This window comes from Populus trichocarpa, chromosome 12 (genome assembly GCF_000002775.5).
Source record: "Populus trichocarpa isolate Nisqually-1 chromosome 12, P.trichocarpa_v4.1, whole genome shotgun sequence".
Taxonomy (NCBI): domain Eukaryota; kingdom Viridiplantae; phylum Streptophyta; class Magnoliopsida; order Malpighiales; family Salicaceae; genus Populus; species Populus trichocarpa.
The window spans coordinates 1219852-1242836 of NC_037296.2; the positions used below are offsets into that span (position 1 = coordinate 1219852).

The window sequence follows — 22985 nt, forward strand, 5'->3', positions numbered from 1 at the left end:
AAAAAATTAAAATTTGACCCTTAAAACGTGTTTCAAAATTCTGAGCAGTTTTCTTATGAGGTTAAGGATGATAAATCTCATTTTGATAATTAATTTGTTTAATTTTAATTTAGTCCCTCCAAAGCTCAGGTTGACTTAATATGTCACAGTTTTAATATTGAAAAAATATATATCATTTTGAATTTTTTAACATTTTAGATATTCTTTGAACCTGACAACTTAATTGAATCATGTAGAGTCAACTTTCATGTCGGTTAATTTTAAACTCGAGCTGGACAGGAGTCGGGTCGAGAAATTTCAAGGTTAAATAATTTCTTTTTTTTAAAAAAGAATTCTATCATCTAATTTTTTTTTGCCTTCGATTGAATCATTATTAGCTTTTTTATTAATATTGTCCTTCAAATTGAAGGCTTCAATAATCAGTTAATTTTAAATCAAGATTAAGTAAGCAGTTAAAAAAAAATTCAGAATTCAAAATTCACCAGTTAAATTCAAAAAAGTTTTGATGTTTAGGGCGTGCCATAAAACTAATATAATACTAGTTCATATAAAACTCATCAGAAAGGGGTTTTTCACCCCATCAACAGATATATTTGTACTTGATGTTATGATTGGGAACGCGGTGTATTCCCTCAAAATTCAAAATATTTTTTATTAAAAATTAATTTTTTGGTATGTTTTGGATCGTTTTGATGCGCTGATATCAAAAATAATTTTTTAAAAATAAAAAAAATATCATTTTAATGTATTTCAATACAGAAAACACTTTGAAAAACAACCATATCCACACTCCCAAAAGTCGGCATTCTCCCAAAAGTCGGCGTTCCTTGTAAGGAAAGAAAAAGACCATACGGTAAGAATGGAGCATCAACTTTTGCTTATCTGGAATTACCTCTTTTATGCATGACCGGCATTACCTCTTGCATTTCTTGGGATGGAAGAAGACTATTGCTTATCTGGTCCTTGGAAAAGTGACAAACTTGACTGTAACTTATCCCTAATCTTTGATGACTTGCTAACGCGACAGATTTGAGCTCTGGCTTTTCCTAGCAACTTCGCACCACAACATAAATACCCCACACGGAAAAAACATAAAGGAACCTTGCAATATCAGATTGGCCAAGTCCTTGGAATGTTTTCCACGGCTCAAGTCAATGGAGTAAACTATACAGAAATTACTCAAGAGAGCCAAGCCCCAAATTACGTTTTCACGATAACATCATTTGCAGGACAGTGAAGCTCAAAAAAACTAAGTCTTTGGAAATGGATCTCTCTGTAGTTTGCTTGTTGATGCTGGTCCTTGTATGTCATGGAGCTGGCCATAACGAAACGTTCCAAGAAGCAAAGTGTAAGAAGCATGGTCCGGCCATAAGATTTCCATTCAGACTCGACAAGCAGCCAGAGTACTGTGGCTATGATCCTGGGTTTGTTCTATCTTGCAATGAAAGGAACGAAACATTGTTGCAGCTACCAACTTCTGTGACGCTCAACATCAAGAAAATTGACTATAAATCACGGTTAATCATTGCAGCTGATCCAGATAACTGCCTCCCAAGACATCTTAGAAATTTCAGTTTATCTAAATCTCCTTTCAAATTTGCGGACCAGTACCAGTATGATTGTACCCTTTTCAACTGTACATCAAAGCATGGAGATTATTATGATCGGATACCTTGCCTTAGTGTTCCTGGATATGATATCTATGCCTATAGTTCTAATAATTTCCTCGGTTATACAGATCTGACTTCTTGTACCAAGATGTATAATGTTACATCAATTCCATCGGAAATGACTGGCGGTGATAATATTCTTCACTTGAACTGGTCAGAACCAGCAGCATGTGGAATTTGTGAAGAACACGGCATGTTCTGCAGATGGAAGAATAACACTAAGCTTGGAACTGAATGCTATAAGAAGCCTAAATCAAAGAAAGGTACGGCCTGTATTAAATTCTGCTTTAGTTTTCTGCAGCCAATCTAATTCTTTGTGCTTAATTTGGAACTATCGGATGACTCTTTAGTTAAGAAAATCAAATATTTTCACGAGTTCTTCAATTTTAGTTATGAAACATGTAGTTTTCAGATCATGCAGGTTGGTTGCTTGATACATGTTGAGATTAGTAAATTGCACAAGATAGTCATGGTTTACATAAGATCCGCGAATTATGATTGTCGAATGCGTGCTATTAAAGAATCTAATGTTACCATATATTTTCTCTTACAGGCAAAATAAGGAAGATAGAGGGTGCGGGTGAGATTTCTGCAAATTTGTAACTTTTAGAATTGTTTCCTTATCTTGCATCTTCTAAACTATCTTGATGAGTTCTTGATAAAGAAATGTTTTGTTTGCAGTTGCAACCGTGGGTTCGGTTCTTGTATTACTGGTATTGTTGGCAGCCTACCGTGTCTACAGCTCTGATAAAGCAGCGAAAAACAATCAGAAAAGGATTGAAAACTTTCTGGCAGATTATAAAGCTCTCAAGCCCGCAAGATACACGTATGCTGACATTAAAAGGATTACGGATGAGTTCAAGGACAAGCTGGGTCAGGGAGCATATGGAACTGTGTTTAAAGGAAAGCTTTCTGATGAGATCTTTGTTGCTGTGAAGATCCTGAACAACTCAACAGGAAACGGAGAGGAGTTCATCAATGAAGTGGCAACAATGGGAAAGATCCATCACGTCAATGTTATACGCCTAGTTGGTTACTGTGCTGATGGATTTCGAAGAGCTCTGGTCTATGATTACCTGCCAAATGAATCACTAGAGAAATTTGTATCTTCAGAACATGGCGAAACCTCCAGTCTTAGCTGGGAGAGGCTTCAGGATATTGCTCTTGGCATGGCTAAAGGCATCGAATATCTTCACCAAGGCTGTGATCAGCGAATCCTCCATTTCGACATCAAACCTCATAACATCTTGTTAGACGACCATTTCAATCCAAAGATTTCTGATTTCGGTCTAGCAAAGCTGTGCTCCAAGGATCAGAGTGCCGTGTCCATGACTACAGCTCGAGGAACCATGGGGTATATTGCACCTGAAGTTTTCTCTAGGAACTTCGGGCATGTTTCCTATAAGTCTGATGTTTATAGTTTTGGAATGGTGTTGCTTGAAATGGTCGGAGGGAGGAAGACTATCGATGATAAGGTAGAGAACAGCAATCAAATCTACTTCCCAGAATGGGTCTACAACAGCCTGGATAAAGGAGAAGAGCTGAGAATCAGAATTGAAAAGGAGGGGGACGCGCAAATCGCAAAGAAGCTGACTCTTGTGGGACTATGGTGCATTCAGTGGCACCCCGTGGATCGTCCGTCCATGAATACTGTCGTGCAAATGTTGGAAGGAGGAGACAAGTTAACAATGCCTCCTAGCCCTTTTGCTTCTGCAGGTCCTGGAAGAATGCATGCAAATATGCCAGGGAGACCTCATTATCAAGCGTTGGAAGTGATCTCTGAAACAGAGTAAGCATACAATGATCGAGTAGTCAAGTAGAAGGGCTACGCAAACATATCTGCAGAGAGCGAGGCGTTCTATAATCTTCGAGGGTGTGTAATATTTGTCCAACTGAAAGCAAGTCATGTAATATAATCTTCGTACATTGAACAATGATGGTGTTTGGATGTATTACTGACGCCAATATGATCAATGCAAACTAGGTATAAATATTTGAACTTTATTCTTTTGTTTCTCAAAGTGATGAGAATGGCTGTCATATCTTCAGTCCAAAGCATGCTTACAATGATTGAATAATAAATAAATGTTATTAATATATCATGTTATTCATTGTTTGTTTTGTAAAATATATTATGAGCATTGTATAATATAATTTGTTAAAATATATTGATAGATTTAGATTGGTTTACTCACATGAACAATCACTTCTAACGCTTGTAAAGTGAGTAGAAATGAAACTATTTGAGTTTTAATGCTCAATAAACGACTTGGATGTAGTAGGAGTAATTTTAACTCAAAATAATTCTTAAAAAGTTACCTTGATTGAGACCAAGATGAGGTTTTTAAATAAAAGAATTGACATGAATAAATTCTCACCATTCATGTCTTTATTATGATTGAAGTCGAGTATGAAATTATTCATTTGCCACTAATAACAGTGAGCAAATGAGAATTTCTGATTTGAAATCTATGTTTTTTGACGATAAGATTAAGACTCGTATGGTGTATTTCTTTTAACAAAAAGTGCAACGACATACTCTTTTTTTTTTCAGAAAAGAAAAAAGTAAGCTTCACTATATCATGTATTTCATACTACATGTGCTTACAACTATTACAAGAATAAAGAACGGATCTCTACTTCTTTATTATGTGAGTCCTGGAGATCATATCTAAGATCTTAAAATTTTACCCTTTGTGACTTTTGAATAATCGCTACTTTAGGAATATATTCTATGGTCATGGAATGATTCGACTTAAAAAAATACTCTTAGAAAATCGAGTTAATTCAGATCTGATTGATATGAGTGGAAAAGAAAAGTAATTTTAGTTGTACACCCGTTACTTGTATTCTCCGGCAGAGATCATATCACTCGAATAAATTTAATATGGTTTAGAATACTTGTAATTGTAAAGATGAATTGAGTATAAAATTCTTGAGGGATTGAATTATATTTAGTCATGTGTAACTAAAAATACTTTAGGTATATTAATACACTTTAAGAAATAATTAATTATGAGATTGATGTCTCCTATATGACAAGTATTAGTTTTATATATTGGAGCTCCTTTCACTTTGTGCTTCAGGTCGCATAGTCCGTTCGTTAAGTATGAAATTCTTGTGCAAGTTTGAAATATAATGTATTAGATAGCTTCAGTAATTCATGGGCGAGTGAGAGATGTTGATTATTGGGTTAAGCTTGGTCCGCCCATGAAAGATGAGCCTAGTCCAAGTATTTAGAGGAATTACTAAAGAAAATAACATCTTCCTCTACTTATATATAAAGGGACATAATCCATATGAAAAAAAAAAGTTTTTCATTTTATTAAAAGAACATGGTTATCTCTTTCTCTTCTCCCATCTTGGATTCTCTGTATTAATTTGACAAGATCTATAAAAATATTCGTACTGTATAATATCACTTTGATTCTAGTAATTGAAGTGGCATTGAAATAATTAATTCAGGGATAAGAAAATAAATTCTCATGAGTAAGTTTCTTTTTAAATCTACACTCAACACAAAATCCAATGAGCCGGATGATGTTACCATGGTGAATCCTTCCTGTGGTGGGAACTTCATTGATGAAGTCCTGACCATTTGCTTTCGACTTGCCTGACATCTTTATTGCGACAGAATTCCCACTTCGGAGCATGCCCTTATATACGGAGCCCTAGCCACCCTCACCCAATTTTTCCTTGAAATAGTTGGTCATCTTTTTAATTTCCGAGTATGAGTACCTTATGGGCATGAAGTTATGGTGACTTTGCAGAAAATCTTCGATGTTGTCATACGTTGGTAAATGCCTCCTCCATTTATAGATCAGAAAGATGAAGACACATGGAGCCCCACATACAAGTCTTATCGCAAGACATAATCCTGCGTTGGAACGTCAGAAACCATAATAGGACGAGAGATTCTATGATGAGATGCTACCAAAATAATCTGATGCAACAGAAATAAGCTGAAAATTTCTTGATAGCTACAATTCTATGATGAGATGCTATTTACCATATAAAGAAACATGGCAAATGTGCAAGCATGAATTTCAGAAATATTGTGAGAATTCATGAGGACAGTCAATAGAAAGCTTACGCACACTGGAAAGATGCCCATGGAAAATGTTGCAGGGGTTAGAGCAGTTGACGACACGAGTGGTATTATCCAATAAGCAAAAGCCTTGCGCCTTGCATTCTCTACAGTAAATAGTATCCCATTCTAGCGTCAAACCATTCACAAGAATTTTATGGATATCAATGTATGACAGGCTCCTTTTGTTATCTGGCGGAGTTGCCATAAGCACTAGATCAACATGGCACGAGTCCCCTACTTCCGAAGCCTTCATATCGCCAGAAACAACATACCGGTATGCCTTCTTCGAGGACAAGGACGATATGCAAGAATCCTTTCCAGTGATACAAGAATTAGTGCTGATATATAGAGGGGACTGCATAGGATTCTGGCAACATAGAAATATGTTTTTTCTGGTGCCGTATATGAATGGAATCATATATGGATCTCCATAACTGAAGTTGTTCTCTGACAAATGATACAGAGGAAGCGTAGAGCAATTATCTTCTTGTAAACCAACATCAGCTATCCTTCACATAGTAATTGATCTCCATCAGCTATCCGAATCGTTGAATATTTGCACGATTGTTCCCGCAAGTCAACTGATAGCTAGGATCACCGCAGTTTTCCGGGTCTCCTTGTAGTCGAAAAGGGTAGCTAATGTTAGTAAGGTGGCCACACGAAGAAGGATGTTCACAAAGATGATTTGTTTTAGCAGCACAGGGCTCACGGTTTATGAGGAGGACCACAAAAAAAACAGCACATAGAAGAACTCTACTAAACATAATGTCAGATGGCTTGTTTCAGATTGAAGGCGGAGACTTGAGGCTATCTCGTGGCTGTTGTCGGCTAAAGGTTGCCTGAAATTTGTTGGTGGTTATTAAAGCCAAAACTTCATCCATTTTTTTATTAAAATTCTGATAATTTTCAAATAAATAAAGAAGCTAGAGAAGACTTTGAGATTCTGCATTTACTTTTAATTAATTAAAGACCATAATACTGTCAGCTCAAACCTAAGTAATCAGCTATTCATAATAATAGAGGGTTTAGAGCATGACAGATTTCCCAGGACGGCCGGCTGTCACTGGAGTATCAAAGTCCCAGTCAAAATGCAAAAGCAAGTCCCAGTCAAAATGCAAATGCCAAGTGTCAGTTACCTCCGAGGAAAGTTACAAGGTCCGGATAGATTTATTATGTAAATATTTTAATATTGAAAAAAAAAATTATTTTGAATTTTTAAATATTTTTACTGGATATTTAAGTTGTTTTTTTATACCTATCAAATCAATTGAATCATGTAAAATCAACTTTCATACCGATTAATTTTAAATTCAAGCTGGACAAGAAGTCAGGTTGAAAAGTTTTAAAGTTAACCCGTTAGATTTGGTTTAATGAAAATACTAAATACTTAATTTTTTTTTAAAGAATTCTATCATCTTTTGTTTTTCCTTTTATTGAATTATTTTTTTTTATTAATATTTTCTTTCAATAATTAAAGACTAAGCAAGAATTCAGGTAAAAAAAAATTCAAAATTTACCTGTTAAATTTAAAAAAGTTTTGATGCTTTCCGCAGTGTAGTGCGGCCCAGAAAACTAATAGGAATGGAATGAAACCACCATATGGTGTCCATAAATAGGAGCTGTGTTGGTTCTCACCGTAGCTTAAAACCTGGTAGCGTGACGACTTGGATTCTAGCTGCGGCCGCATTTTATTTCTTTATAAACGCCATAATTTTGATTAAAAAAAAATGGATTGACCTTGAGCCTGGTCGTATGCCGGTCTGGTCTGTGTTTACTGTTAGAGATAAACCTTTGTTAGTCTTGTTAGTAACAGATGAAATAATGTTTATCTTTTCTTTTCTGTTAAGCTTTGTTAGTAACAGATAAGATCATGTTTATCTCAAGATAAAAATATATGTTTAGCTTGTTATCTTGTATTCTTATCTCTTCTTTTAAAATTCAAATAACTGTATACTATCTATAAATACAATGCATACTAGGCTGATTATTCATTCAGCTTTTCCGCACTTTATTTTAGAATTGTAACTTTTACCATAGTTCATATGCCTGCTAGTTCTATATAATTTTTATTTTATTTTAATTGTTTGGGGGCGGGCCTGGCATCAACTTTTATGCATGACCGGCATTACCTCTTGCATTTCTTGGGATGGAAGAAGACTTTTGCTTATCTGGTCCTTGGAAAAGTGCCAAACTTGACTGTAACTTATCCCTAATCTTTGATGACTTGCTAACGCGACAGATTTGAGCTCTGGCTTTTCCTAGCAACTTCGCACCACAGCATAAATACCCCACACGGAAAAAACATAAAGGAACCTAGCAATATCAGATTGGCCAAGTCCTTGAAATGTTTTCCACGGCTCAAGTCAATGGAGTAAACTATACAGAAATTACTCAAGAGAGCCAAGCCCCAAATTACCTTTTTCACGATAACATCATTTGAAGGACAGTGAAGCTCAAAAAAACTATGTCTTTGGAAATGGATCTCTCTGTAGTTTGCTTGTTGATGCTGGTCCTTGTATGTCATGGAGCTGGCCATAACGAAACGTTCCAGGAAGCAAGGTGTAAGAAGCATGGTCCGGCCATAAGATTTCCATTCAGACTCGACAAGCAGCCAGTTCACTGTGGCTATGATCCTCGGTTTGTTCTATCTTGCAATCAAAGGAACGAAACATTGTTGCAGCTACCAACTTCTGTGACGCTCAACATCAAGAAAATTGACTATGCATCACGGTTAATCATTGCAGCTGATCCAGATAACTGCCTCCCAAGACAGCTTAGAAACTTCAGTTTATCTCAATCTCCTTTCAAATTTGCAGGCCAGTACCAGGATGATTATGCCCTTTTCAACTGTACATCAAAGCAAGGAGATTATTATGATCCGATATCTTGCCTTGGTGTTCCTGGATATGATATCTATGCCTATAGTTCTAATAATTTCCTCGGTTATACAGACCTGACTAATTGTACCAAGATGTATAATGTTCCATCAATTCCATCGGAAATGATTCGCGGTGATAATATTCTTCACTTGAATTGGTCAGAACCAGCAGCATGTGTAGGTTGTGAAGAACAAGGCAAGTTCTGCGGATGGAAGAAAAACACTTCTAAGCTTGAAACTGAATGCTATGAGAAGCCTAAATCAAATAAAGGTACGGCCTGTATTAAATTCTGCTTTAGTTTTCTGCAGCCAATCTAATTCTTTGTGCTTAATTTGGAACTATTGGATGACTCTTTAGTTAAGAAAATCAAATATTTTCACGAGTTCTTCAATTTTAGTTATGAAACATGTAGTTTTCAGGTCATGTAGGTTGGTTGCTTGATACATGTTGAGATTAGTAAATTGCACAAGATAGTCATGGTTTAGATAAGATCCACGAATTATGATTGTCGAATGCGTGCTATTAAAGAATCTAATGTTACCATATATTTCTCTTACAGGCAAAATAAGGAAGATAGAGGGTGCAGGTGAGATTTCTGCAAATTTGGAAGTTTTAGAATTGTCTCCTTATCTTGCATCTTCTAAACTATCTTGATGAGTTCTTGATTAAGAAATGTTTTGTTTGCAGTTGCAACCGTGGGTTCAGTTCTTGTATTACTGGTATTGTTGGCAGCCTACCGTGTCTACAGCTCTGATAAAGCAGCGAAAAACAATCAGAAAAGGATTGAAAACTTTCTGGCAGATTATAAAGCTCTCAAGCCCGCAAGATACACATATGCTGACATTAAAAGGATTACGGATGAGTTCAAGGACAAGCTGGGTCAGGGAGCATATGGAACTGTGTTTAAAGGAAAGCTTTCTGATGAGATCTTTGTTGCTGTGAAGATCCTGAACAACTCAACAGGAAACGGAGAAGAGTTCATCAATGAAGTGGCAACAATGGGAAAGATCCATCACGTCAATGTTATACGCTTAGTTGGTTACTGTGCTGATGGATTTCGAAGAGCTCTAGTCTATGATTACCTGCCAAATGAATCACTAGAGAAATTTGTATCTTCAGAACATGGCGAAACCTCCAGTCTTAGCTGGGAGAAGCTTCAGGATATTGCTCTTGGCATGGCTAAAGGCATCGAATATCTTCACCAAGGCTGTGATCAGCGAATCCTCCATTTCGACATCAAACCTCATAACATCTTGTTAGATGACCATTTCAATCCAAAGATTTCTGATTTCGGTCTGGCAAAGCTGTGCTCCAAGGATCAGAGTGCCGTGTCCATGACTACAGCTCGAGGAACCATGGGGTATATTGCACCTGAAGTTTTCTCTAGGAACTTTGGGCATGTTTCCTATAAGTCTGATGTTTATAGTTTTGGAATGGTGTTGCTCGAAATGGTCGGAGGGAGGAAGACTATCGATGATAAGGTAGAGAACAGCAACCAAATCTACTTCCCAGAATGGGTCTACAACAGCCTGGATAAAGGAGAAGAGCTGAGAATCAGAATTGAAAAGGAGGGGGACGCGCAAATCGCAAAGAAGCTGACTCTTGTAGGACTATGGTGCATTCAGTGGCACCCCGTGGATCGTCCGTCCATGAATACTGTCGTGCAAATGTTGGAAGGAGAAGGAGACAAGTTAACAATGCCTCCTAGCCCTTTTGCTTCTGCAGGTCCTGGAAGAATGCATGCAAATATGCCAGGGAGACCTCATTATCAAGCGTTGGAGGTGATCTCTGAAACAGAGTAAGCATGCAATGATCAAGTAGTCAAGTAGAAGGGCTACGCAAACATATCTGCAGAGAGTGAGGCGTTCTATAATCTTTGAGGGTGTGTAATATTTGTCCAACTGAAAGCAAGGCATGTAATATAATCTTCGTACATTGAACAATGATGGTGTTTCGGATGTATTACTGACGCCAATATGATCAACGCAAACTAAGTATAAATATTTGAACTTTATTTTTTTGGTTCTCAAAGTGATAAGAATGGCTGTCATTTCTTGAATTAAAAGCATAGGCTCACAATGATTGAATAATAAATAAATATCATTAGCATATCATATTATTCATTATTTGTTTTATGAAATATAATGTGAGTATTGTATAATACAATTTGTTAAAATATATTGATAGATTTAGATTAGTTTACTCATATGAGTAATTACCTCTAACGCTTGTAAAGTGAGTGGAGATGAAACTATTTGAGTTTTAATGCTCAATAAACGACTTGAGTGTAGCGGGAGCAATTTTAACTCAAAGTAATTCTTAAAAAGTCATCTTGATTGAGACTAAGATGAGGTTCTTAAATAAAAGAATTGACATGAATGAATTCCCACCATTCATGTCTTTATTATGATTGAAGCCGAGTATGAAATTATTCATTTGCCACTAATGATAGTGAGCAAATGAGAATTTCTGATTTGAAATCTATGTTTTTTGACGACAAGACTAAGACTTGTATGGTGTATTTCCTTTAACAAAAAGTATAACGACATACTCTATTTGTTTTCAGAAAAGAAATTTTACTATGGTAAGAATGGAGCATCAACTTTTGCTTATCTGGAATTACCTCTTTTATGCATGACCGGCATTACCTCTTGCATTTCTTGGGATGGAAGAAGACTTTTGCTTATCTGGTCCATGGAAAAGTGACAAACTTGACTTAACTTATCCCTAATCTTTGATGACTTGCTAACGCGACAGATTTGAGCTCTGGCTTTTCCTAGCAACTTCGCACCACAACATAAATACCCCACACGGAAAAAACATAAAGGAACCTAGCAATATCAGATTGGCCAAGTCCTTGAAATGTTTTCCACGGCTCAAGTCAATGGAGTAAACTATACAGAAATTACTCAAGAGAGCCAAGCCCCAAATTACGTTTTCAGGATAACATCATTTGCAGGACAGTGAAGCTCAAAAAAACTATGTATTTGGAAATGGATCTCTCTGTAGTTTGCTTGTTGATGCTGGTCCTTGTATGTCATGGAGCTGGCCATAACGATAAGTTCCAAAAAGCAAAGTGTAAGAAGCATGGTCCAGCCATGAGATTTCCGTTCAGACTCGACAAGCAGCCAGAGTACTGTGGCTATCCTGGGTTTGTTCTATCTTGCAATCAAAGGAACGAAACTGTCACGACCCGAATCCCGGATCCATGACCAGCACATAGGCAAGGTTCCCCTCCAAGGTTCCATGCCTATGCGAACCCAAACTTACACACAAACTTATCCTAACTTAATCAGAGTTCAACGCAGCATTAATAACAAAATCAACTTCATAATATAATTGAATTATCTTAATACAAGAGTTAATATAATTCATAGTTTTGGAGCACTAACTTGACATAAAAGGAAGGTATAAATTACAACCAAAAAGCAGGTTCGGAAGGTTCAACAAAAGTAACCTGCTATCAAGATATAAGCTTGAAAAGAATAATAATGAGAGGGTGAGTTCAACAACTCAGTGAGTAGATAACATTCAATATACACATACGAGGTAATACAACAATGAGAAATATATATACAAGTATGGCTCTAGGTTCTTATAGAAAGGTTTCTCAAATAGGCCATAACAAGAATATCATATGGTAAAGCTCGTCAGAAAATCAAAATGCAATGAGCATGAGGCTCCGTATTGTGGGATGATCAGTCCACACAGGTTGGTGACTCCCCCGACCAACTAGGGTTCAGATACGATGTGCACAAAGACTAACACTACCCTGTGTTAGCATGGGTATTCTGACTGACATACCATAGGTTCATAATCATAATCAAACAGACATATTCATATCTCAAGGCTCAACTCATGACATCAATCAAATGAGGAGCTATCAATTCAGAAGTCAATTCAAAATATATACCGGTTCATATCAAGAATTCAGATTCAACAATTGATCATGCTTTATCATAACAAGGATAATAATCAACATATATATTAACAAGAAGCATGATCCAATTCATATTAACAAATCAAATATTTATAATATTTCTCATGCATATGGAAAATTATCCACTCACCTGACTCGAAAGCAACAAAACTCAAAGCTGATACCGAAGGAAATCCTACTGACGTCCCGCTGGTAGAATATCAGGATTATTTGAATACAAATGAGACATATTCAAGAATGACTCAAAAGAACATATAACCTATTTAATACACTTATCTAAGGGTGTATTCCATAACCCTATATGTTTTTGAACTAACTAGTTATTTTTCCTAAAAACCCAACATTTAACGGTTTTCCTGAAATCTAATACATAATAAAACAAATAATAAAATTGGTAATAATTCACTAAATAACCCTCAATTATTCATCAAACCAATCTGCAAAAGTTAATATTACATCTGGGGACTAATCTGTAATTTATCATATTTTTAAGGGTCAAATTGCAACTTTTGTCAAATTGAAGGACCAAACTGAAATTGTCATAAATCCATTACTATACTGAAATTCTGACCATAATTAATCATTAATTCTGTCCAGAATATCTCATTATACTCCAGGGACCATTCTGGAATTTTACCAAATTTTTAGGGTCAAATTGTAATTTTTGTCAAATTGAAGGACTAAATTGAAAGTGTTAAAATTTCATAACTATACAGTAATTCTGCCCATAATTCATATTTCATTCTGTCCAGAATCTCGGAATAGGCTCCAGGGACCAATCTGTAATTTTCCAAAGTTTGGGGACTAAACTGTAATTTTCCAAAATTGAGGGACCAAATTGAATTTTCGTCATCTTCAACCTCAAACCCAGAATTTTCACAGATTACCTATTGTTATCCCCTGATTTCTAACACAAATTCACCATTCAAACAAAACCATAACTCAAAATCATCATTTTTATCTACAATCTCTCAAATTCAACTTAACAATCCATTACCCACAACAATCAACCTTATAACATTCAATTTAATTCATCAATTAAACCCATAACACAAATTTTCAAAACCCTAACATTCATCAAAACTGAAATTAAAGCTAAAGAAAACATATTATACACATTTAAGCATAATCTTACCCTTTTTTACTTATTTCTTCAACCCCTTTCTATTTCCCTTCTAATTTCCCTCTTTTCTCTTCTTCTTCTTCTTCTTTCTCCCTTCTCTCTCCCGTCAGTTTTTCACTCTAAATTTTCAGATCTCTTTTTTTTTTTTTTCTATTTATATTTATCAAGTTTGTTGAATTACTACACTACCCCTCATTCATTTATACTTACTCTTTAAGCCTCCAAGGGCTTTATTGCCATTTCCTATCTTTTTAATACAAAACATTACAGAAACATCGTTGCAGCTACCAAATTCTGTGACGCTCAACATCAAGGAAATTGACTATGCATCACGGTTAATCATTGCAGGCTTTGCAGCTGATCCAGATAACTGCCTCCCAAGACAGCTTAGAAACTTCAGTTTATCTCAATCTCCTTTCAAATTTGCGGCCCAGTACCAGGATGATCGATTATGCCCTTTTCAACTGTACATCAAAGCATGGAGATTATTATTGGCGGATACCTTGCCATGGTGTTCCTGGATATGATATCTATGCCTATAGTTCTAATAATTTCATCGGTGATACAGACCTGACTTCTTGTACCAAGATGTATAATGTTCCATCAATTCCATGGGAAACGATTCATGATAATATTCTTCGCTTGAATTGGTCAGAACCAGCAGCATGTAGAGAACACGGCATGTTCTGCAGATGGAAGAATAACACTCCTAAGCTTGAAACTGAATGCTTTGAGAAGCCTAAATCAAATGAAGGTACGGTCTGTATTAGATTCTGCTTTAGTTTTCTGCAGCCAATCTAATTCTTTGTGCTTAATTTGGAACTATTGGACGACATCTTTACTTAAGAAAATCAAATATTTTCACGAGTTCTTCAATTTTAGTTATGAAACATGTGTTCCAGGTTATGATTTATATTATTCTCTAACACACGTCCTCAAGTGAAAGTTTTTTGGGTTTAAAACTTGCACGGATCCATACTACCTTGTGTTTAATTTTTTATCAAATAAATAGAGATGGTGAGATTCGAACTCGTGACCGCTTAGTGTCAAAAGAATCATTTATATAATATACTACTAATTGGAATTATATCCTAGAACCTTATCTAATAACTTAAGCTATTAGATAAGATTCTAAAATATGATTTATATTATTCTCTAACAACATGTAGTTTTCAGGTTATGTAGGTTGGTTGCTTGATATATACATGTTGAGATTTAGTAAACTGCACAAGATAGTCATGGTTTACAAAAAGACCCACGAATTATGATTGTCGAATGCGTGCTATTAAAGAAGCTAATGTTACCATATATTTTCTCTTACAGACAGAAAAAGGAAGATAGAGGGTGCAGGTGAGATTTCTACAAAGTTGGAAATTTTAAAATTGTTTCTTTGTCTTGCTTCTTCTAAACTATCTTGATGAGTTCTTGATAAAGAAATGTTTTGCTTGCATCTGCAACCGTGGGTTCGGTTCTTGTATTACTAGTATTGTTCGCAGCCTACCGTGTCTACAGCTCCGATAAAGCAGCGAAAAACAATCAGAAAAGGATTGAAAACTTTCTGGCAGATTATAAAGCTCTAAGATACACGTATGCTGACATTAAAAGGATTACGGATGAGTTCAAGGACAAGCTGGGTCAGGGAGCATATGGAACTGTGTTTAAAGGAAAGCTTTCTGATGAGATCTTTGTTGCTGTCACTACCAGAAATTCGCTAAATAGCAACGGATTTACCGACGGAAAATTTCTGTCAGTAATTTGAGGTCGAAATTACCGACGGACAATATTCCGTCCGTAATTCAGTCGGTAACTACCGACGGTAAGTGTCTGTCGGTAGTTACCGACTGAATTACGGACGGAAACGTTTCCATCGTAAAAAAAAACAGGTCGCTGACGTGAAGGTTTTGGCGGGTTATTTTTTCAGACGGAATCACCGACGGATTCAAAAAGACAGCCCGTACAGCGACGACCGTTTATATTGCCGACGGAATCACCGACGGATTTGAAATGGCAGATCCGTGCGGTGACGTGTCGATTTTTCCGTCAGAATCATCGACGGTTTCACCAACGGAGTTTCCGTCGGTGAAACCGTCGGTAAAAGTTAATATATGTCCACTCCACCGACCCTCTCCTTCCCTATTTCTCCTTCTTCTTCCTAATCCCAACTCTCCCCATCTGCAAACAACCAGCCCCCCTTCCCCCCCAAACAAAAATCTCCCTCATATCAGCATAACAAGTTATATTTCTTGAAGTTTTGTGGTCACAGCATCCGTGTTCTGATTTACCGACGGATTTTATCAATTTTTGTAAGTAATTCTTTCTTTTTAAATTTTAATATTTAATTAAATGTTAATTTTATCATTTTTTTAGTATATGTATTTTGTTAATAAATGTACATGTTTTATTGTTATTTCTCAAACAAACTTGTAGTATATGAATGTATAATTCTATACCTGACATGGTTTGTTTTAGATTTTGTAAGATTGTATTTGTTTGTAAATTGTTAAAATTTTATGGAACTACCGAAGTACATGTGCTGTTTTGAAATAATTAATAGCTTCCTTAATGGGTCCGTTTAAAGTTTTGTCAATGGTATCGCGGAGTGGTAATTAATTTCTGTAAATTTATATATTTTAATTTGTATGGACGTTGATAAATGATAATGAATATTTAATATTTATGAGAAGTTGTGATTGGTTTGTTGGATAATCTCGAGGTAAAGTAATATTTTTGCAAGTTTATTTACCTAACTTAGTTAATTAATACATTATGTCATCATAATTTTATAGAGGTTCGATATAAATCATGGATGATCGTTCATGGATGTATCGAGATTCACCCTAAGGATTGCGGAGGATGGATTATTGTAACGGGGTTCAGGGTTTTATTAATTTCGCAACATCTATTCCTAGAAATTTTACTGGAGGCGGTATTAGGTGTCCATGCAGGAAGTGTCAAAATAAAAAGTATCTGCATCCAGATGTTGTAATGATGCATCTTCTACACAAAGGGTTTATGGAGAATTACCAGTGTTGGTATGCACATGGAGAAGTTTTTGTTAGCGAGAGTGAGAGGAGAATGGAAGAAACGGTGGTTGGGTCTATTTCTAGTGCTAGCAACGTGCATGAAGCGGCAAATGACAACACTAATCCTTACAGAAATATGGTTATGGATGCAATGAGAATGAATCAAGGTAATGTCAGTCAATGTCCAATTGTAGAAGAAGAACCTAATGTAGATGCAGCTAGGTTTTTTGATTTGTTGAAAGATTCTGACGAACCATTATGGGATGGCTGCACGAACCACAGTAAATTATCGGCCGTAGCACAGGTGTTCACCATCAAGTCAGATCACGAGTTGAGTGAGGCCGGGTATGACAAGATTATTGAATGGGCAAGAAGCATTTTACCTGAAGGGAACAGGCTGAAAGAGAACTTCTATGCTGCGAAGTCCATGATGAAACCCCTCGGTTTAGGATACCAGAAAATTGACATGTGCCCTAACTTTTGCATGTTATACTACCTTGAAAATGCTGAGATGACCGAGTGCATGACATGCGGGCATTCCCGTTACAAACCTAGAACTGGCAGGGGAAAGACTCTAGTGGCATATAAAAAACTTAGATACTTCCCGATCACACCTAGACTATAGAGGTTATTCATGTCACCAAGGACTGCTGAGCACATGACATGGCACCAAGCACACCATGCGGTTGATGGAGTGATGGTTCATCCTTCTGAAGGCGAAGCGTGGAAACACTTTAACAGTGTTCATCCTCACTTTTCAGCTGAATCAAGGAATGTGCGTCTTGGGTTGTGTATAGACGGATTCAACCTATTTGGGTCATTTGCTGCTCCTTATTCTTGTTGGCCGGTCATACTCACAGTTTATAACTTGCCACCGGGAATGTGTATGAGGCCGGAGTTCATGTTTTTATCTACTGTCATACCCGGTCCAAGCAGCCCGGGGCGGAATATAGATGTTTGTCTTCGACCGTTGATTGATGAGTTGGCGCAGTTGTGGTCCTCCGGAGCTCTAACTTATGATATATCGAGGAAACAAAATTTCCTTATGAGGGCGGCTTTGATGTGGACTATCAATGATTTTCCAGCTTATGGAATGCTTTCTGGTTAGAGCACGCATGAGAAACTCGCATGTCCATACTGCATGGAAAACAACAAGGCATTCACGCTAGCAAATGGAGGTAAAGCTTCTTTTTTTGACTGTCACCGTCGCTTCTTGCCACTTAATCATAGGTACAGAAAGAACAAAAAAGATTTCTTTGTTGGCAGAGTTGAAAAAGATGTTGCATCCCCGCGTCTTTCTGGTGAAGAATTGCATGATGTTGTCTCAGAGTACGATGACATTGTGTTTGGCCTTCAATCAGGTAAGCAAAAGTTTTCTGGTTTTGGTTTGACCCATAATTGGGTAAAGCGAAGTATCTTTTGGGAGCTTCCTTATTGGAAGACCAATCTGATCAGCCATAACCTTGACGTCATGCACATCGAAAAGAACATGTTTGAGAACATTTTCAACACCGTCATGGATGTGAAGGGGAAGATAAAGGACAACATCAAGGCTAGATTGGATATAGCTTTATATTGTAACCGTAAAAATATGGAGTTGGTTTATGATGAGTCACGGGTCGCAAAACCAAGAGCAAGCTTCGTGTTAGAGAAAAACGCACAACTGCTAGTCTACAAATGGCTTAAGAGTCTGCGTTTTCCGGATGGACATGCATCGAACATATCAAGGCTGGTTAATTTAGAGGACTGCAAATTGTATGGAATGAAGAGTCATGACTGCCACGTGTTTATGCAAACACTCATCCCATTAGCTTTTCGTGATTTGTTGCCAAAGGGAATATGAGATGCACTCACGGAGATCAGTCATTTCTTCAGAGATATATGCTCCAGTAAGTTGAATGTTGATCACATTGAGAGGCTTCAAACGAATATCGTCGAGACACTATGCAAACTTGAAATGATATTCCCTCCATCATTTTTTGACTCAATGGAGCATCTCCCTATACATCTACCGTTCGAGGCAAAAGCTGGAGGACCGGTCCAATATAGATGGATGTACCCATTTGAACGGTTAGATATTACAGTTGCAATGTAATTCATATATAAAAGTATTTTATATGTTTTTCTTAATTGAAAATACTTGATTAATATTTCAATGCAGGTACTTGTTTAATCTCAAGAAAAAGGTTAAGAACAAGGCGTATGTTGAGGCTTCGATATGTGAGGCCTATATTGTTGAGGAGATCTCAACATTTATCTCGTACTATTTCAAACCTCATCTGAGAACGAGAATCAATCGCGTTCCACGGCATGATGATGGCGGTGAAGTGCCTTCCAGTGGGAACTTGTCAATATTCTCCAATATTGGACGACCCACACCTAAAAATGCCGTAAGAGGAAGATATTTGTCGGAAATAGAGTTCAAACAAGCACACAACTATGTTCTATTTAACTGTGATGAGTTGAGACCTTTTATTCAGTAAGTTTATACTAATTAAACTTTGTTAGTAATATACTGTTAATTATATATTGTAATATCATACACTCATTATCACTTGCAGGCAACATCGTCAATATTTGCTCTCCAATAACTCACAGCTGACCGAATCTCAGATCTTTTAATTACAAGATGAGCAGTTTGCCACGTGGTTCAGAACACATGTAAGCACTATCACAAACTCATTCTAACTTGCAAAATTACTGTACGTATGCATGTCATTACGAGATTCTCGTTCATTTACTGTTTATTGATGTACATTACATACAAGGTTTATCAAATGGGAAGGAGTGCACCTAAGTCATTGTCTTCACTAAGCCTGGGGCCTGAAAGAAAATGTAAGTGCTACAACGGGTATTTTGTCAATGGATATGTTTTCCATACTGAAGAATACGGGCAAGGAAGAAAGACATATAACAACGGTGTTTGTGTTAAAGGATCCACTAGTAGTGAGTTAGAAGTTGACTACTATGGTAGATTAGAAGAGGTCGTCGAACTGCAATATCATAACGAGCAGAATATAGTGTTTTTATTCAAATGTTATTGGTATGACATGACTGACAGAGGAATCAGAGTTGATCCGCACTATGGTCTGGTCGAAATCAACTCAAAAGCTAGACTTCGCAACATAAACGATGTCTTTGTTTTCGCAAAGCAATGTCAACAAGTTTATTACACATACACCCCTTCATTTAGAAAGGATCGATCAAGAGTGGATTGGTTGTCCGTTTTAAAAACGAAACCCCGGGGTCGTGTCGAGGTTGTTCAGGATGAGAACGAAGACACAAGTGTGCGAGATGAAGTCTTTCAAGTTAGTGAGGTGGTTGAACCATATCGAGTTGCTCCTTCGATTGAATTGGAAGAAAATTCAAATTTTTGTGTTTTCGATGATAGTCTTGTTGATGTTGACGCAGAGGAGTTGAATTTTGTTTTGAGCTCTAGCGGACAAGCAAATGTCGATGAAGAAGATGATATTCATATTGAAGATTGCGATAAAGGTGATGACAATTCAATTGATGACGAAGAAGAAGAAAATTCTGACTAACTACCAAAATGAAGCCCTATGTAAAACCATTTTTTCATGTAATTTAGATTATGGATGATATATTTTGAAATACAAAATATTTATTACTTGAAATAATTAGTTGAAATGCCACAATTACGAAATAATTATTGATCATGGATGATATATTTTGTGACATGAAATAATTACTTGAAATGTCACCACATCACCGACGTCCATACCGATGGGCTTAAGTCCGTCGGCATTTCACAGAGAGTTCGAAAATAATTACTTGAAATGCCACCACATCACCGACGGCCACACCGACGGGCTTAAGTCCGTCGGCATTTCACAGAGAGTTCGAAAATAATTACTTGAAATGCCACCACATCACCGACGTCCATACCGATGAAGTTATATCCGTCGGTACCTTGTCGGCGGGTCAATTTTCCGACAAAATTACCGACGGACCGCGTGAATTTCAAAGGGTTGGGCATTAAATGCATCTCTGACCGCTTCAGCTTGCCGACGGACCACGAAAAATATGGAGGGTTATTGAAAAATTTGGTGCGAAATTCAAAATTTACCGACGGATTTTTAACACCTTACCGACGGAATAAATTAAAATAATAATTAATTTTATATCCGTCGGTGAATCCGTCGGTAAAACTGGCATTTAAGTTCCCCCCACCGCCTCTTCAGTTCATTTTTTCTTCTCCTCAGTTTTTCACCGATTGTTTTCCTCTTGGTTCTTCACTCCGTTCTTCAAAGGTTTCTTCAAAGGTTTCACAAGCGATCTCTAGCATTTTATCTCGTGAATCTCCATCAGTTTAAAAGGTTTGTATTTCTTCTATTTCATTTTACTTTAAGGTTTTTTTTTTTGCTATTTTTTTTGTTATGTTTTTTGTTTTGGTGGATTTTTTGTAATGTAGATAAAGTCTATAGTTTTTGTTGCATAATTCATTGCTAAAGTCTATAGTTTGTTTTTTGAATTTATTGAATATTTTTTATTGTTGTATTGGCATAATTCAACCGATGCTGCGTCTTCCAGCGGTACTTCACAGCGCAGAGGCGGCGTGCCTTCGCAGCGGAATCAATTTACCCGCAAGTACGAGGCACAGTGGAAGGACGACCTTTCAATGTAAGTTTGTTAAGGTTTTAGTTTTTTTTTAAAAAATTACAACATAATTTATGAAGTAATCACTATTGAATTTATTTCATTTATTTTTAGGTTCACAAACATTGAAGCCGCCCGAGTAATATCATCGGCGTTTAAATCGTCGATGGAGATTCCATTGTTTCAATGGAGTCAGATATCCAAGCATCCTGAATGGATGCCTCAAATCAATGCATGGTTTAACAGGTTTGAGGTTGGTATTAATTTATAATTTTCAGCTTATTAATATAATTGTAAATAAATTATTATTTTTATTTAAACTTGTTTATTTATACACAGCACAAATTCTGCTGGGACAGTGAGCATAACACTGTTGTGAGGAGGGTGTGGGAAAATCACGCGGCAACTAGGTAAGATCGAAAACAATACAAGATTTTTTTAGACAAAAATTTATGTTTCGAAATGTAATTTTTGGTTGCGTGAAGTAGGTTGCGTGATTTTTGGTATGAAGCACAAAAAAAGGCAAAAACAACCGCGAGGGATAGGGGTTTCCAAGGTTGGAATGATGTTGCGGTTTGGAGGGATTTCAAACCGATATACATCTCGGAAGATATATGGCCGCACTATCTTGAGCACGTGACGTCTGAGCAGTTCACACGACGCTCACAGTCCGGTGCTGGCAACCGGAATCGGCCAATTCATGGCGGGGTGACAACGCACACTGGCGGCTCCGTTTCGTTTGCTGCACATGCGAAACGGATGGTAAGATTAATTTAAATGAAATATATCGTTAAATTCAGTTGTTGTTAATATATCTTTTTTCATTATAGGCTGCGTCTCTTGGACGTGAGCCGAGCCCGATGGAGCTGTTTGTGGAGACGCACGTGCGGAGTCAAGACCGCCAGAAGGGGGCGCAACAGTTCGTTGATAACCGTGCAAGCCATTTCGTGGTATGTTTGTTCAACCATTTTATTTTGTAAGTTATTATGTTTATTGTATTGAATATGATGATAACTTTTTTATTTTATTTTCAGGAGACCTGTAATAATCGGTTGAGGGAGAGATACGGGGACAATATTTTGACCCATTCGGAATTCGATCCGGATTTGTGGATGGAGGTTGGCTCGTCAGGTGGACCCGATAAAAATCGGGTTTACGGGCTCTCCAACACTACGGCCGACAACTTGCGGTCGACACGTAGTGTTTCAACCGTTGGGAGCTCCCAATCAATATCGAGCTCCCAATCTAAGGAGCTTGTGGCCTTGCAGCAACACACGGCTCAGCTCACCGACAAATACGACCACCTATCAGCGGAGTACGCACAACTCAAAGCGTCTCATGCACAACAAAGAGCGAAGTCTGAGCAAATCAAAGCATCTCAAGCACAACAAAAAGTGGAGTATGAACAACAAAAAGCGGCTTATGAACAACAAAAAGCGGCTTATGAACAGCTTCGCGAAATGGTTATGAACATGGCAAATAGTGGAACATGTGCGCCTAATCCTTTTTGGCCGTATAACCACCAGCCTCCTCCAGGATCTCCTCCTCCTCCTCAGCTCCACCTTTATATTAATTTGTAATAAACATTATTTACCTTTAAAACTTCATTTAATATTTTTCTTGAAACATATTCAGTTTGTAAT

The 22985-nt window shown here is 37.0% G+C and overlaps 1 protein-coding gene and 3 long non-coding RNA genes across 19 annotated transcripts in view; 1 reads left to right on the plus strand and 3 right to left on the minus strand.

The window, feature by feature from the left end:
* Positions 1–1090: 1090 nt before the first annotated feature.
* Positions 1091–22985, plus strand: part of LOC18103631 (rust resistance kinase Lr10) — a 59555-nt gene continuing 37660 nt past the window's right edge. For 2 of the 16 annotated variants that reach the window (XM_052446168.1, XM_052446167.1), the window contains exon 1: positions 8069–8909. In XM_052446168.1, coding sequence (XP_052302128.1) covers positions 8225–8909 — 685 coding nt within the window. In that variant the 5' untranslated portion in view covers positions 8069–8224. Of the gene's footprint in view, positions 1934–2223; positions 2251–2351; positions 3146–8063; positions 8910–9198; positions 9226–9326; positions 10671–15025; positions 15053–22985 lie in introns of those variants that run through there. The other 14 variants (XM_052446177.1, XM_052446174.1, XM_052446175.1 and 11 more) reach the window with 14 other exon arrangements.
* Positions 2533–22985, minus strand: part of LOC127904127 (uncharacterized) — a 57512-nt gene continuing 37059 nt past the window's right edge. Inside the window, exon 3 of the long non-coding RNA XR_008057015.1 lies at positions 2533–2796. This is a non-coding gene — a long non-coding RNA (uncharacterized LOC127904127). The remainder of the gene's footprint in view (positions 2797–22985) is intronic.
* LOC18103630 (uncharacterized) lies at positions 4973–6723 on the minus strand. Its single transcript, XR_002977144.2, has 2 exons — positions 5768–6723; positions 4973–5547 (listed from the first exon to the last, which is right to left on the minus strand). It is a non-coding gene; the product is annotated as an uncharacterized LOC18103630 (long non-coding RNA).
* LOC127904128 (uncharacterized) lies at positions 11908–13813 on the minus strand. Its single transcript, XR_008057016.1, has 2 exons — positions 13715–13813; positions 11908–12768 (listed from the first exon to the last, which is right to left on the minus strand). It is a non-coding gene; the product is annotated as an uncharacterized LOC127904128 (long non-coding RNA).